General features: G+C 45.7%; 1 protein-coding gene across 1 annotated transcript; it reads right to left on the bottom strand.

Moving 5' to 3' along the window:
* Window positions 1–13,234: 13,234 nt before the first annotated feature.
* Window positions 13,235–16,938, bottom strand: LOC130706281 (uncharacterized protein CXorf49 homolog). Its single transcript, XM_057537667.1, has 5 exons — window positions 15,691–16,938; window positions 14,779–14,935; window positions 14,173–14,249; window positions 13,860–13,905; window positions 13,235–13,275 (listed from the first exon to the last, which is right to left on the bottom strand). Exons 1-5 carry the CDS (start codon window positions 16,936–16,938, stop codon window positions 13,235–13,237), a joined length of 1,569 nt encoding a protein of 522 aa, XP_057393650.1.
* Between the last annotated feature and the right edge of the window lie 223 nt (window positions 16,939–17,161).

Genomic DNA, 17,161 nt, shown 5'->3' with positions numbered 1-17,161 from the left:
AGAATATATAACAATTGTAAATATTTATGCACCCAACATAGGAGCACTTCAATACATAAGGCAAATACTAACAGCCATGAAAGGGGAAACCGACAGTAACAGAATCAGAGTAGGGGACTTTAACACCTCACTTTCACCAATAGACAGATCATCAAAAATGAAAATAAATAAGGAAACACAAGCTTTAAATGATACATTAAATAAGATGGACTTAATTGCTATTTATAGGACATTCCATCCAAGAACAACAGAATACACATTTTTCTCAAGTTCTCATGGAACATTCTCCAGGATAGATCATATCTTGGGTCACAAATCAAGCCTTGGTAAATTTAAGAAAATTGAAATCGTATCAAGTATCTTTTCCAACCACAACGCTATGAGACTAGATATCAATTACAGGAAAAAAACCTGTAAAAAATACAAACACATGGAGGCTAAACAATACACTACTTAATAACCAAGAGATCACTGAAGAAATCAAAGAGGAAATCAAAAAATACTTAGAAACAAACAACAATGAAAACACGATGACCCAAAACCTATGGGATGCAGCAAAAGCAGTTCTAAGAGGGAAGTTTATAGCAATAAAATCCTACCTTAAGAAACAAGAAACATCTCAAGTAAACAACCTAAACTTACACCTAAAGCATTAGAGAAAGAAGAACAAAAAAACCCCAAAGCTAGCAGAAGGAAAGAAATCATAAAGATCAGATCAGAAATAAATGAAAAAGAAATGAAGGAAATGATAGCAAAGATCAATGAGACTAAAAGCTGGTTCTTTGAGAAGATAAACAAAATTGATAAACCATTAGCCAGACTCATCAAGGAAAAAGAGGAGAAGATTCCAATCAATAGAATTAGAAATGAAAAAGGAGAAGTAACAACTGACACTGCAGAAATACAAAGGATCATGAGAGATTACTACAAGCAACACTATGCCAACAAAATGGACAACCTGGAAGAAATGGACAAATTCTTAGAAATGCACAACCTTCTGAGACTGAACCAGGAAGAAATAGAAAATATGAACAGACCAATCACAACCACTGAAATTGAAACTGTGATTAAAAATCTCCCAACAAACAAAAGCCCAGGACCAGATGGCTTCACAGGCGAATCCTATCAAACATTAGAGAAGAACTAACACCTATCCTTCTCAAACTCTTCCAAAATATTGCAGAGGGAGGAACACTCCCAAACTCATTCTACGAGGCCACTATCACCCTGATACCGAAGCCAGACAAAGATGACACAAAGAAAGAAAACTACAGGCCAATATCACTGATGAACATAGATGGAAAAATCCTCAACAAAATACTAGCAAACAGAATCCAACAGCACATTAAAAGGATCATACACCATGATCAAATGGAGTTTATCCCAGGAATGCAAGGATTCTTCAATATACGCAAATCAATCAATGTGATACACCATATTAACAAATTGAAGGAGAAAACCCATATGATCATCTCAATAGATGCAGAGAAAGCTTTTGACAAAATCCAACACCCATTTATGATTAAAACCCTCCAGAAAGTAGGCATAGAGGGAACTTTCCTCAACATATTAAAGGCCATATATGACAAACTCACAGTCAACATAATCCTCAATGGTGAAAAACTGAAAACATTTCCACTAAGATCAGGAACAAGACAAGGTTGCCCACTCTCACCATTATTATTCAACATAGTTTTGGAAGTTTTAGCCACAGCCATCAGAGAAGTAAAAGAAATAAAAGGAATCCAAATCGGAAAAGAAGAAGTAAAGTTGTCACTGTTTGCAGATGACGTGATACTATACATAGAGAATCCTAAAGATGCTACCAGAAAACTTCTACAGCTAATCAATGAATTTGGTAAAGTAGCAGGATACAAAATTAATGCACATAAATCTCTTGCATTCCTATATACTAATGATGAAAAATCTGAAAGTGAAATTAAGAAAACACTCCCATTTACCATTGCAACAAAAAGAATAAAATATCTAGGAATAAACCTACCTAAGGAGACAAAAGACCTGTATGCAGAAAACTCTAAGACACTGATGAAAGAAATTAAAGATGATACAAATAGATCAAGAGATATACCATGTTCTTGGACTGGAAGAATCAACATTGTGAAAATGAGTATACTACACAAAGCAATCTACAGATTCAATGCAATTCCTATCAAACTACCAATGGTATTTTTCAGGGAACTAGAAAAAAAAATTTCACAATTTGTATGGAAACACAAAAGACCCTGAATAGCCAAAGCTATCTTGAGAAAGAAAACCGGAGCTGGAGGAATCAGGCTCCCTGACTTCAGACTATACTACAAAGCTCCAGTAATCAAGACAGTAAGGTACTGGCACAGAAAGAGAAATATAGATCAATGGATCCGGATAGAATGCCCAGAGATAAACCCACGCACATATGGTCACTTTATCTTTGATAAAGGAGGCAAGAATATACAGTGAAGAAAAGACAGCCTCTTCAATAAGTGGAGCTAGGAAAACTGGACAGCTACATGTAAAAGAATGAAATTAGAACACTCCATAGCACCATACACAAAAATAAACTCAAAATGGATTAAAGACCTAAATGTAAGGCCAGACACTATCAAACTCTTAGAGGAGAACATAGGCAGAACACTCTATGACATAAATCAGAGCAAGATCTTTTTTGACCCACCTCCTAGAGAAATGGAAATAAAAAGAAAAATAAACAAATAGGAATAAAAAGAAAAATAAACAAATGTGACCTAATGAAACTTAAAAGCTTTTGCACAGCAAAGGAAACCATAAACAAGACGAAAAGAGAAGAATGGGCGAAAATATTTGCAAATGAAGCAACTGACAAAGGATTAATCTCCAAAATTTACAAGCAGCTCATGCAACTCAATATCAAAAAAAACAAACAAACAAATCCAAAAATGGGCAGAAGACCTAAATAGACATTTTTCCAAAGAAGATATAAAGATTGCCAACAGACACATGAAAGAATGCTCAACATCATTAATCATTAGAGAAATGCAAATCAAAACTACAATGCAATATCATCTCACACCAGTCAGAATGGCCATCATCAAAAAATCTAGAAACAATAAATGCTCGAGATGGTGTGGAGAAAAGGGAACCCTCTTGCACTGTTTGTAGGAATGTAAATTGACACAGCTACTATGGAGAACAGTATGGAGGTTCCTTAAAAAACTAAAAATAGAACTACCATACGACCCAGCAATCCCACCACTGGACATATACCCTAAGAAAACCATAATTCAAAAAAGTCATATACCACATGTTCATTGCAGCTCTATTCACAATAGCCCGGACATAGAAGCAATCTAAGTGTCCATCAACAGATGAATGGATAAAGAAGATGTGGCACACATATACAATGGAGGCAAAAAAATGGAGCTGGAGGAATCAGACTCCCTGACTTCAGACTATACTACAAAGCTACAGTAATCAAGACAATATGGTACTGGCACAAAAACAGAAACATAGATCAATGGAACAAGATAGAAAGCCCAGAGATTAACCCACGCACCTATGGTCAACTAATCTATGACAAAGGAGGCAAAGATATACAATGGAGAAAAGACAGTCTCTTCAATAAGTGGTGCTGGGAAAACTGGACAGCTACATGTAAAAGAATGAAATTAGAATACTCCCTAACACCATACACAAAAATAAACTCAAAATGGATTAGAGACCTAAATATAAGAGTGGACACTATAAAACTCTTAGAGGAAAACATAGGAAGAACACTCTTTGACATAAATCACAGCAAGATCTTTTTTGATCCACCTCCTAGAGTAATGGAAATAAAAACAAAAATAAACAAATGGGACCTAACGAAACTTCAAAGCTTTTGCACAGCAAAGGAAACCATAAACAAGACGAAAAGACAACCCTCAGAATGGGAGAAAATATTTGCAAACGAATCAACGGACAAAGGATTAATCTCCAAAATATATAAACAGCCCATTCAGCTCAATATTAAAGAAACAAACACCCCAATCCAAAAATGGGCAGAAGACCTAAATAGACATTTCTCCAAAGAAGACATACAGACGGCCACTAAGCACATGAAAAGATGCTCAACATCACTAATTATTAGAGAAATACAAATCAAAACTACAATGAGGTATCACCTCACTCCTGTTAGAATGGGCATCATCAGAAAATCTACAAACAACAAATGCCGGAGAGGGTGTGGAGAAAAGGGAACCCTCTTGCACTGTTGGTGGGAATGTAAATTGATACAGCCACTATGGAGAACAATATGGAGGTTCCTTAAAAAACTAAAAATAGAATTACCATATAACCCAGCAATCCCACTACTGGGCATATACCCAGAGAAAACCATAATTCAAAAAGACACATGCACCCCAATGTTCATTGCAGCACTATTTACAATAGCCAGGTCATGGAAGCAACCTAAATGCCCATCAACAGACGAATGGATAATGAAGAGGTGGTACATATATACAATGGAATATTACTCAGCCATAAAAAGGAACGAAATTGAGTCATTTGTTGAGAAGTGGATGGATCTAGAGACTGTCATACAGAGTGAAGTAAGTCAGAAAGAGAAAAACAAATATCGTATATTAATGCATGTATGTGGAACCTAGAAAAATGGTACAGATGAGCCAGTTTGCAGGGCAGAAGTTGAGACACAGATGTAGAGAATGGACATATGGACACCAAGGGGGGAAAACTGTGGTGGGGTGGGGATGGTGGTGTGCTGAATTGGGCGATTGGGATTGACATGTATACACTGATGTGTATAAAATTGATGCCTAATAAGAACCTGCAGTATAAAAAACAAACAAACAAAACAAAACAAAACAAAAAGATTGAGCTAAAAAAAAATCTAGAAACAATAAATGTTGGAGACGTTGTGGAGAAAAGGGAACCCTCCTGCACTGTTGATGGGAATGTAAACTGATACAGCCACTATGGAGAACAGTAGGGAGGTTCCTTAAAAAACTAAAAGTAGAACTACCATATGACCCAGCAATCCCACTACTGGGCATATACCCTGAGAAAACCATAATTCAAAAAGACTCATGTACCACAATGTTCATTGCAGCTCTATTTACAATAGCCAGGACATGGAAGTAACCTAAGTGTCCATCAACAGATGAATGGATAAAGAAGATGTGGCACATATATACAATGGAATATTACTCAGCCATAAAAAGGAACGAAATTGAGTTAATTGTAGTGAGGTGAATGGACCTAGAGTCTGTCATAGAGAGTGAAGTAAATCAGAAAGAGAAAAACGAATACCGTATGCTAACACATATATATGGAATCTAAAAAAAACAAAACAAAACAAATGGTCATGAAGAACCTGGGGGCAAGACGGGAATAGAGACACAGTCCTACTAGAGAATGGACTTGAGGATACGGGGAGGGAGAAGGGTAAGCTGGGACAAAGTGAGAGAGTGGCATGGACATATATACAGTACCAGACGTAAAATAGTTAGCTAGTGGGAAGGAGCCGCATAGCACTGGGAGATCAGCTCGGTGCTTTTTTTTATTTAATAAATGTATTTATTTATTTATTTTTGGCTGTGTTGGGTCTTCGTTTCTGTTTGAGGGCTTTCTCTAGTTGTGGCAAGCAGGGGCCACTCTTCATCGCGGTGCGCGGGCCTCTCACTGTTGCGGCCTCTCTTGTTGTGGAGTGCAGGCTCAGTAGTTGTGGTGCACGGGCCTAGTTGCTCCGTGGCATGTGGGATCTTCCCATACCAGGGCTCGAACCCATGTCCCCTGCATTGGCAAGCAGATTCTCAACCACTGCGCCACCAGGGAAGCCCCAGCTCGGTGCTTTGTGACTATCTAGAGGGGTGGGATAGGGAGGTTGGGAGGGAGGGAGATGCAAGAGGGAAGAGATATGGGGACATATGTATAACTGATTCACTTTGTTATAAAGCAGAATGTAACACACCATTGTAAAGCAATTATACTCCAATAAAGATGTTTAAAAAAATTAAAATATAAAAATTATTTTGTAATTTAATTTTTATTTTATATTGGAGTATAGTTAATTTACAATGTTGTGTTAGTTTCAGGTGTACGGGACAGTGATTCAGTTATACATATACATGTATCCATTCTTTTTCAGATTCTTTTTCCATATAGGTTATTACAGAATACTGAGTAGAGTTCCCTATGCTGTACAGTAGGTCCTTGTTACTATATGTATCTATTTTACATATAGTAGTGTGTATCTGTTAACCTCAAACTACTAATTTATTCCCCCCACCACAACGTTTCCATTTCGTAATCATAAGTAGGTTTTTGAAGTCTGTGAGTCTGCTTCTGTTTTGTAAATAAGTTCATTTGTATCATTTTTTAGATTCCACATATAAGTGATATCATATGTTATTTGTCTTTCTTTGTCTGACTTACTTCACTTAGTATGATAATCTCTAGGTCCATCCATGTTGCTGCAAATGGCATTATTTCATTCTTTTTTATGCTTGAGTAATATTCCATTGTATACATGTACCACATGATTTTTTTTTTGGCTGCATTGGGTCTTTGTTGTGGCACGTGGGCTTTTTCTAGTTGTGGCAAGCGGGGGCTACTCTTTGTTGCAGTGCGACACATTAGAATTAGAATATTAGAGAATGTTCTAATTCGCTAGAAGAGAATTAGAACATTCTCTTCTCATTGTGGTGGCTTCTCTTGTGGAGCACAGGCTCTAGGGTGCACGGGCTTAAGTAGTCGTGGCCTGTGGGCTCTAGAGCGCAGGCTCAGTAGTTGTGGTGCACGGGCTTAGTTGCTCCATGGCATGTAGGGTCTTCCCGGAGCAGGGATTGAACCCGTGTCCCCTGCATTGACAGGTGGGTTCTTAACCACTGTGCCACCAGGGAAGTCCTGTACCACATATTCTTTATCCACGCCTCTGTCAATGGACATTTAGGTAGCTACCATGTCTTGCCTATTGTAAATAGTGCTGCAGTGAACATTGGGGTGCATGTATCTTTTCGAATTATGGTTTTCTCTGGATATATGCCCAGGAGTGGGATTGCTGGATCCTATGGTAGTTCTATTTTTAGTTTTTTAAGGAAACTCCATACTGTTCTCCACAGTGGTTGTACCAATTTACATTCCCACCAACACTGTAGGATGGTTCCCTTTTCTCCACACCTTCTCCAGCATTTATTGTTTGTAGACTTTTTGATGATGGCCATTCTGATGGATATGAGGTGATACCTCATTGTAGTTTTGATTTGCATTTCTCTAATAATTAGTGATGCTTTTTGGCCATCTGTATGTCTTCTTTGAAAAAATCTCTATTTAGAACTTCTCTCCACCTTTTTGATTGGGTCATTTGATTTTTTTTTTATAATGAGCTGCATGAGCTGTTTGTATATTTTGGAGATTAATCCCTTGTCGGTTGCTTCCTTTGCAAATATTTTCTCCCATTCTGTGGGTTTTACTCCCTTTGTTTATGGTTTCCTTTGCTGTGCAAAAGCTTTTAAGTTTAATTAGGTCCCATTTGTTTATATTTGTTTTTATTTTCATTACTCTAGGGGGTGGATCCAAAAACATATTGCTGTGCTTTATGTCAAAGAGTGTTCTGCCTGTGTTCTCCTCTAAGAGTTTTATAGTATCTGGTGTTATATTTAGATCTTTAATCCATTTTGAGTTTATTTTTTTGTATGGTGTTAGAGAATGTTCTAATTTCATTCTTTTACATGTAGCTGTCCAGTTTTCCCAGCACCATTTATTGAAGAGGCTGTCTTTTCTCCATTGTATATTCTTGCCTTCTTTATTGTAGAGTAATTGACCATAGGTGTATGGGTTTATTTCTGGGCCTTCTAGCCTGTTCCATTGATCTATATTTCTGTTTCTGTGCCAGTACCATACTGTTTTGATTATTGTAGTGTTGTAGAATAGTCTGAAGTCAGAGAGCCTGATTCCTCCAGCTCTGTTGTTCTTTCTCATGATAGCTTTGACTATTTGGGTCTTTTGTGTTTCCGTACAACTTAAAATTTTTTTTGTTCTAGTTCTGTGAAAAATACCATTGGTAGTTTGATAGGGATTGCACTGAATTAGTAGATTGCCTTGGGTAGTATAGTCATTTTGACAATATTGATTCTTCCAATCCAAGAACATGGTATATCTTTCCATCTGTTTGTGTCACCTTCGATTTCTTTCATTAGTGTCCTATAGATTTCAGAGTACAGGTCTTTTGTCTCCTTAGGTAGGTTTATTCCTTGGTATTTTATTCTTTTTGATGTGATGGTAAATGGGATTGTTTGTTTAATTTCTCTTTCTGATCTTTCATTGTTAGCATATAGAAATGCAAGAGATTTCTGTGTATTAATTTTGTATCCTGTAACTTTATCATATTCATTGATGAGCTGTAGTAGTTTTCTGGTAGCATCTTTAGGATTTTCTATGTGTAGTATTATGTCATCTGTAAACAGTGACAGTTTTACTTCTTCTTTTCCAATTTGGATTCCTCTTATTTCTTTTTCTTCTCTGATTGCTGTGGCTAGGACTTCCAAAACTATGTTGAATAAAAGTGGCGGGAGTGGACATCCTTGTCTTGTTCCTGATCTTAAAAGAAATGCTTTCAGCTTTTCACAATTGAGTATGATGTTAGCTGTGGGTTTGTCATACATGGCTTTTATTATGTTGAGATAGGTTCCCTCAATGCCCACTTTCTGGAGAGTTTTTATCATAAATGGGTGTTGAATTTTGTCAAAAGCTTTTTCTGCATCTATTGAGATGATCATATGGTTTTTATTCTTCCATTTGTTAACGTGGTGTATCACACTGATTTGTGTATATTGAAAAATTCTTGCATCCCTGGGATAAATCCCACTTGATCATGGTGTATGATCCTTTTAATGTAGTGTTGGATTCAGTTTCCTAGTATTTTGTTGAGGATTTTTGTGCCTATGGTTATCAGTGATATTGGCCTGTAATGTTCTTTTCTTTTCTTTTTTCTTTTGTGGTATCTTTGTCTGCTTTTGGTATCAGGGTGATATGGTGGTCTCGTAGAATAAGTATGAGAGTGTTCCTTCCTCTGCAATTTTTTGGAATCGTTTCAGAAGGATAGGTGTTGACTCTTCTCTAAATGTTTGCTAGAATTTGCCCATGAAGCCAGCTATCTGGTCCTGGGCTTTTGTATGCTGGAAGTTTTTCCAGTTTCAATTTCAGTACTTGTGATTGGTCTGTTCCTATTTTGTATTTCTTCCTGTTTCAGTCTTGGAAGGTTGTAGCTTTCTAATAATTTGCCCATTTCTTCTAGGTTGTCCATTTTATTGGCATATAGTTGCTTGTAGTAGTCTCTTATGATCCTTTGTATTTCTGTGGTGTCAGTTGTAATGCCTCCTTTTTCATTTCTAATTTTATTGAGTCCTCTCCCTTTTTTCCTTGATGAGTCTGGCTAAAGGTTTATCAATTTTTTTTATCTTTACAAAGAACCAACTTTTAGTTTCATTGATCTTTTCTATTGCTTTCTTCATCTCTATTTATTTCTCCTCTGATCTTTATGATTTCTTTCCTTCTATTAACTTCGGGTTTTCTTTGTTCTTTCTCTAGTTGCTTTAGGTAACCTTAGGTTGTTTCTCTGAGATTTTTTCTGTTTCCTGAGGTAAGATTGTATTGCTATAAAATTCCCTCTTAGAACTGCTCTTGCTGCATCCCATAGGTTTTGGATCGTTGTGTCTTCCTTTTCATTTGTCTCTAGGTATTTTTTGTTTTCCTCTTTTCCTCGGTGATCCATTTGTTGTTTAGTAACATATTGCTTAGCCTCCATCTGTTTGTTTCTTTCTACAGTTTTTTATTCCTGCAGTTGAATTCTACTTTTTATATTTTTTTAATAATATGGGATTATTGAGATATAAGTTACATACAAGGTCTATGAGCCTCTATAAACACATTCTGTTACAGAACCACCACCACAATCAAAACAAAAAGCATTTTCATCAGCCCCAAAATTGCTTCATGCTCTTTGGTAGTTTAACGCCTTATCTCAACCCCCAGACCCAGGCAACCACCAATCTGTTTTCTATCCTTATAGTTTGGCCTTCTCAAGAATGTGAAATAAATGGAATCAGGCAGTATGTAGACTTATCCATTTGGATTCCTTCACAGAAAGGGACACATAGGGGACTTCTGGATGGGCAATGTACCTCTCCATCAACTGAGTATAATTACATGGAGTGATCAGTTAATAATTATTTGTCTAATTAAGTGCTTATGGTCTCTACAATGTGCATATGTGTGGTGTGTTTGATTTATATTTAATTCAATGTAATTTGTCTTTTATATCTTTGGAAGGGTTATTTTATTAAATAGCAATTGTAAAACCTTTAAGAGAAAGTGAATGATTACTGTAAAAGTCAGGCCAGCGGGTGCATCAAAAGGACAAGAGAGGAGGCTTGAACAGAGGAGGATCCAAAACTACCGGCCTGGCCTCCACCTGTGTCTGAGTGGTATTACCAGGACTTCAACACTGCACAAGCACAGGGGGCACCAAGCACACTGCAGTCATTTGAATGCTGCACGCTGGAATCATGCAGGGACAGCCCACATGGCAAGCCAGGCAGCCCCAATGTGCCTGGCTGGACCCGGCCAATGCAGGTGAGAGTCTCCCCACCTTAATTCAGCTGAGTAGCAGCCTTTATTGCATCTGCAAGCTTAAACCCCTGTTGCCATGCAAGGTAACATATAAGCCAAGAGCAGGGATTAGGATTTGGACATCTTTGGGCATGATTACTCTGCCCACCACACCCAGCTCCCTCTCCAGAGCTCACCTACACCTACCTTCTTTGTTTGTATCAGTTCCCCCCAAGAGTCAGAGAGAGCAGTTGGCCTGTGGTTGGGCTGGTGCTGGTGCGGAGCGGGTGGGGTGGGGAGGGGGCATCCTCCCAGTAATTGGGCAGGGAGCAGAAGCAGGCAGGATGGGGTCTAGGGCTCTCCAGGCCAGCCGCCACTGTCTCCCAGGCTGGAGAAGGGGCTTGAGGGGAAAGGCAAATGGGGTGAACTGAATGAGGGTGGGGTTCTGACCTCCTCCTACACACGGGGGCCAGATGTATGACCTGCCACTATTTCCCTCTGGAACTGGAAAGCTCAGGGCCAAGCCACAGCCTGTGATATACATGTTTCCAGCCACATTTTTCTGTGGTAGTTGGTCAGAACACGGAACAGGGAGATGGTGTGCTCAGTGGAGGGAAGGGAGGCAGGGAAAATGCATCACCAAGGGTTGAGGTCACGCCCTCCCATGTCACCTCCCTTTCAACAAGCTTCTCTATTTCCTCACACTGGTGACCACAGCCCCGGGACCCCCTCTGCCAACAGGCGGTGCTGGTGCTGGTGCTGGACTTCTCCCCGGGCACAAGTTGCCTGCACGTCTCGGTGAGCAGAAACCTCAGCTGGAAGGTCTCTGCCAAACTTAGTTACGCAGACAGCAGCGAGATGTGCTACACCGCCAAGCAATAACCAGTGGATCAGGTTCAGGGTCAAAGCTGTAAACTAAGCAGTCAAGCCCACCTTCTCCAGGGAGGGGTTTGAGTGGAAGGATTCAGTCCCACGAACGTTCTTTGCTGACCCTGAGGTCTGTGACTGTCCCATCCCACATGTGGTCTGTCCACCTGAGCTCATGCCATGAACTCTGGAAGCGAGTCAGGGTGAGAATATGGGGGAAGGGTGGACCCAAGTGCTGCCCATTGTCCAGGTGCAGTCACTCCTTACTTCCCATCCTCACTGCGCCCATCCTGCCCCTGTCCCAGGTAGCTCATGTTGGGTGGTCTCATATATGGGTCCCCTGATTCTAAGATGAGCTACTCTGAGGAGCCACCCTTCCCAATCTCATTCCATCCACACCCACAGTAGTTGTCAGACATCATAGGATCACAGAGTAGGATCGAGAGCCTCCTCCAGCGAATCCAACATTTTGAGCATCCCGACACCCTGTCGTGGGGTTTGGTGACTTCTGCATCATCCCCCTCCTATGTTTTGGGAATTTAACAACAACCCTTGAACAAAACAGATCCGACCCTTGCTTTTGCTCATTCAATGCCTTACAGAACCTGGACCAGCCTCTACTCCCTTTACTCCCTGAATCACATCTTCCTCCCTCAAGGGAGATTATCCCTGATTACTTTTATTCACACACAGGGACACACAGTCACCAACCTGGAATGTCCTATCTACCGTCATACCCCCTTTTGTGTAGTAAAACACCGGTCTTTCGGGAAGGGTGTCAGGCAGAACCACCCTCGCCTCACTCAAACACAAATCTGTCCCTCTGAGTCTCAGGCTGGTACAGCCCTGGGTCCCGGCTGAGGGAAGGAAGTGCTCCCCAACCTCCAGTGAGGGGGAAATCGAACATGGAGTTCAGACTCAATCTCGTGTGTCCTAAAGAGGCAGTCTGGGAGATTGAGCGGGGACACGGAAATATCATTTCCAGGAAAATCTGTGTCATGGGGCGGGTGGAAGAGTATTTGACGGGGACCATGCAAGAACACAGACCTACTAACCACACTTGCCATAGAACCTGACGGGCCAATTTCCACTCAAGGGTATAGAGACGACCAGGCTGGAGGAGGGTGGTCAGCTGGCTAGGGCAGGGAGGATGTGAAAGCTTCCAGATCGGAGCTCTGGAAGGGGGTCATGAGTTCCTGCTGATGGGGAGGGGGAATGGCAGAGATGAATGGGAACCGCCAGACCCCAAAGGAGGAGGGGGGTTTGGAGAGAACTAGAAGAGGGCCTTCGGGGGAAAGGGAGGACGTGCCAATGTGGCCTGGCAGAGCCCACACAGGACCCAGACCTGGGACACTCCGCTGGCTTGACTGCAGGGATGGTAGCAGAGGCTGGCCCAGAGTCCCCACCACAGGATGCCGGAGATACTGTTCTGGAAAAGGCTCTGACGTGGAGCAGCGCCCCGCCCCGGCCCCCTACCCCTACCCCTCCAGAGAGAAGGCAGAACACAGAACATGAGAGGTACTTTAATTGGAAACTGCTGTGAAACTGGGGCGGGGCGGGGGCAAAACAAGGGGGAGAGGAAGCCCGAGCTGAGGCAGAACAGGAGGGAACGAGCTTGGCCACAGCTCCCGGGCCCCAAAGGTACCAGCTGCTCCTCTTGCAGGAAGACGCTGGGCTCAACCTGTGAAACAGCGGAGTCAGGGAAGAGCCTCAAGCCAGGGCCAGCCCCCAGCCCTGCTCAACAGCCAGGACTGTGGGAAGGGGTACGGTGTGTGTAACACTCACTTCAAAGGGTCTGGAACTTGTCAGCCAGGTACTGCATGGCGGCTGCAACAGGGACAGGCATTAGCAGGCGCTCCAGACAGAGGGATATAGAAGCCCGTCCCCCTATCCCCGTGAGGAACCGCCTAGCCCTGCAACCTGAAACCCCCTCCAGACCCGATGCAAAGAGCTCTGGGCCTGATCACTCCCCACCACCCAAATTGAATGTGGAACCGGTTCCTAAAGGGAAACAAAATGTGCCAGCGGCTCTCATGCTGTGGGCCGTGCCACAACCAGTCAGAACTCGTCACACAAACAAACAAACAATCCAACAAGAACCTTAGAAGCCACACCAAGCAGCAGTTCAAGGAAAAAATCAACGAGGCATCTCTAAAAGTCCTATCAGAAGGAGATTCCCTAGGACTGGTCTGGTTGGCAAAGTGTGCATGCAGTCCAGACAGTACTCTGCTACTTGTACACACGCCCAGCTGTACATGCACAGCCGGCTCCAGGGCCAGGCCTGCTAGGTTCTCCTCCCCACAGGGATGTTGGTCCCTGCGAGGCCGACTGCACCTGCAGCCCACCCCCACCCCAGGTGCCCACCTGGGTTCTGCACTAAGACACCGCTCTCCGTCCCTGGTTCCTCATACCAAGTTGCTCCTTAAGGTCGTCTATTTCTCTCTGTAGCACGAGACACTAGGCCAGCAGACACAGGAGGAAGAGAAATGATTAGTATACTCTGGCCTCCTCTCTCCTCCACCTTCTCCTCTCTCCAGGGCCCTCCATCCCAAAGCCGGGTGGCTAGACTGGCAAGGGCTCCTCAGTGGAAAGGAGGTGGGCTCCCTCCGTGGGGTACGCGATGGGGGCAGGGGAGGGGGGGCCCCACACATGTCAGTTGAACTTGGACCCAGATCCCGCCCTCGAGTTTGGGCCTGCATTTCCAGGAGCCAGAGGAAGCATTACCCAAGGACAGCCTGGCGTTCCCAGTGGCTGCTGCTGCCTTTCCGGTCTTGGGGGATGGTCAAGTGGCTCCCGGTCACCTGAGAGGGAAAGGACACACAATCCAGCTTCCCAGGCTCCCAGTGAGGTGGAAAGGGCCAAGCGGGGTCTAACGTGAGGTGAGGCAGCACCACCCTCCGCTGGCAACAAGCCGCCCCTGCTCTGCCCAGCAGCCCGAACCTTCTCTCTGGGCCTGCCTCCCCTGTTCCCCGGGGGCAGCCATTTCACCACCGCGGTCCCCAAAGACTGTGGCTCTGGATTCGACCCTCCCAGAGCTGCAGCCACAGCCAGCACGTGGGAGAGCAATGTGGGCGAACAGGACTTAACAGAAAAGGCTGTTCCCCTGCAAGTCTACACCCGGAGGAGCTGTTTGGGGCACTGCCACCCATCACCCCGGCCGCACAAACCCCACACAGAGGATGATGTGGCTCAAGGCCAGCCCTGCCAGCACCCCGTCTCCTGTGGGAGAAGCTGCCTGGGAGCAAGGCTGTGCCCCCAGCAGAGACAGAGCCAGAGGTTTCTGTCCTCCACCCCTCTCCCCTCCCCTCATATCAAACCCACGACACTCACCTGAGGGGACAGGCCCCCTGGGCATGACTTCTCCTGGGTTCAGGGCCAAGGGCTCTGAGTTGCCTGGATCTTGGGGGCCTCTGGTGTTGAGGTCGCCACTGCTGGCTTTTCCACGATGCATGCGTGGAAAACATGTGCCTGGCCTGTAAGCTGGCAGCTGAAACAAGAATTTCTCACCTATTTGGACTAAGGATGTGTGTCTCTGTGTGTGTGTGTGTGTGTGTGTGTGTGTGTGTGTGTGTGTGTATGTGTGTGTGTGTGTGTGTGAGAGAGAGAGAGAGAGAGAGAGAGAGAGAGAGAGAGAGAGAGAGAGAGAGAGAGAGAGAGAGAGAGAGAGAGAGAGAGAGAGAGAGAGAGAGAGAGAGAGAGAGATATGTGATTAGGGGCCGGGGTGAGGCAGGGAATTGGGAAGGGAATTGAAAGGCTGATCTCATTAGCACTTCCTCCCTCAGTCAGCCCCAGGCCAGCAGGCAGAGGTGATCTAGGGACAACAGTGGGGCACTGAGAAAGCCCAGGTCCCCTGCAAGGAAGGTCTGGGGAACAGCTAGGAAGTAGGAATCAGGAAGCTGGTGAGTCTAAATACTGAGGTTTTTTGGGGAAGCTTTTAAGGGATCCCCCGACCCAATTCAGCTACCAGCCCTCCCTTCCATCCCAGCCCCAGTCTCGCAGAGGAGGCTGGAAACAGGCCAAGGGTGGAGAACCGGGCCCAGCACACCCGAAGTGCTACCTTAATGTTTGTCCCTAGTAAAAGGAGCCCGATCTGGCATCCTAATGACCCAGTGACCGAGGGGCACCCAATGACGACCCCTGAGGGATGGACAGAGGCAGCATGGGTGAAGACGTGTGTCCTGGGGGCGGTTGGAGCGGGGGTGGGGGAAGAGTGGGGAGAGAGGAGGAGCATGGCCTACTCACTTGGCCCTTTGCGGCTGGGTCTCTATTTGGGTCCTTATCTTCTCCCGCCACCGCCTCAGACTCCCTTGCCCGCCTGGCCACGGATTTCTTCCCAGCGCCGGTGTGCTTGGACTGTTCGGTTCCCAAAGGGACCAAGGTATACCTCTTGAATCTCCCAAGCAGCGGAATACCAGAGATTGGGGGCAAGGTGGCCGGTTCCAGGGCAGTTGCCGAGATTCGCTCTCCCCCGGAAGGGAAGGTTGTCCCCGGGGCAAGTTTGGAGGCTCCCCTGAGGGATTTCTTCTCCTGGGCCCCCTTCTTCCTAGGACTGACCCACGGCAGGCCACCTGCAGCAGCAGCAGCAGCAGCTCCCGGGTAGCTGGACCTGCTGCCCCCCTTCCCCCAGAGCACGCTCCGCATTTTCTTAGGGGAAGAGATGCCCTGCTCTCCCACGTCCTCCGTTTCCACAACCGAAGTGAGTCCTCGCGGAGCCGAGGACAGGGAAGAGCCTGGCACGTGAAGGAAATTCTCCCTGACTTGGAAATTCGAGTGTCTGGGAGTGTCCCCGGGATCCTCGGGTCTGCTGGGCTCGGCCTGGCCTCCTCCTCTGGGGTAAGTGCTCACCGTCATCAGCTGTGTCTCACTGAACTCATCTGAGGACTCGGGGTTGGACAGCAGCCAGGCCAGGCCTTCCTCGGGGAGCCGCTGGCGATCCGCGGCCACGTTCAACCTACGCTTAGGGCCTCTCTCAGGGTTCCCCCAGGCCCGGCCCGCTTCGGGCCCACCGAGGTGGAGAGGGCGGGCCGGAGCTGGCGGCGCTTCCCCACAGCTCTGGTCGGGCGCTCCTCGACCGCCGGGGCCCGCCTCGAGGCCGGCCCACGCGGCGGACACTTCGAAGGCGGCGCAGCTCTCCAGGGACGGGTGTCTGCGGACGCCCAGCACGTCCCACTCGGCCAGCTGCAGCAAGATGGCCGCCGCAGACTCCTCGTCCAGGTCCAGGAGGTCCCTCTTGTCGTCAGCCGGGGAGCCAGGTCGGCCTTCGGGGCCCCACGGCACCGGCCCTCCCGCTTCCAGCATCTCCCGCTCCAACTGGAAGCCCTCGGGGTCCGGGAAGCCGCCCCCGCCCTCGCCGCTCCGCGGCTCCCCGGGCTCGGGGCCTGGGTCGGGTCCCCATGGGACTGCGGGGCCGGCCGGGCCGACGCCGGCCCGCTCCCCGCCCTCTGGGCCGAAACCCGTTCCCCACACAGACACCTCATCGGGGGAGCTCATGTCGCGACCCTGGCGGCGCCGGAACCGGGGCGACGGTCGATGGCCCGAGTCGCGGTCACGGCGGGTGAGGCGGGCGGCGCTCAGAGGGCAGCGGCAGCCACCTCACGCGCCGCACGAGCTCGCCTCAAAGGAGACGACGCGCGGCTTCCAGCGCGCCTCCCACGCCCGCGCCGCGGCCTCCTCATTGGTCCGGGCCCCGCCAACCAGCGGGCGCCTTGTTCGC

This window comes from Balaenoptera acutorostrata, chromosome X, assembly GCF_949987535.1.
Source record: "Balaenoptera acutorostrata chromosome X, mBalAcu1.1, whole genome shotgun sequence".
In the NCBI taxonomy this organism is placed as follows: domain Eukaryota; kingdom Metazoa; phylum Chordata; class Mammalia; order Artiodactyla; family Balaenopteridae; genus Balaenoptera; species Balaenoptera acutorostrata.
The sequence above is the reverse complement of the archived record's forward strand: the minus strand, read 5'-3'. Positions and strand labels throughout refer to the sequence as shown.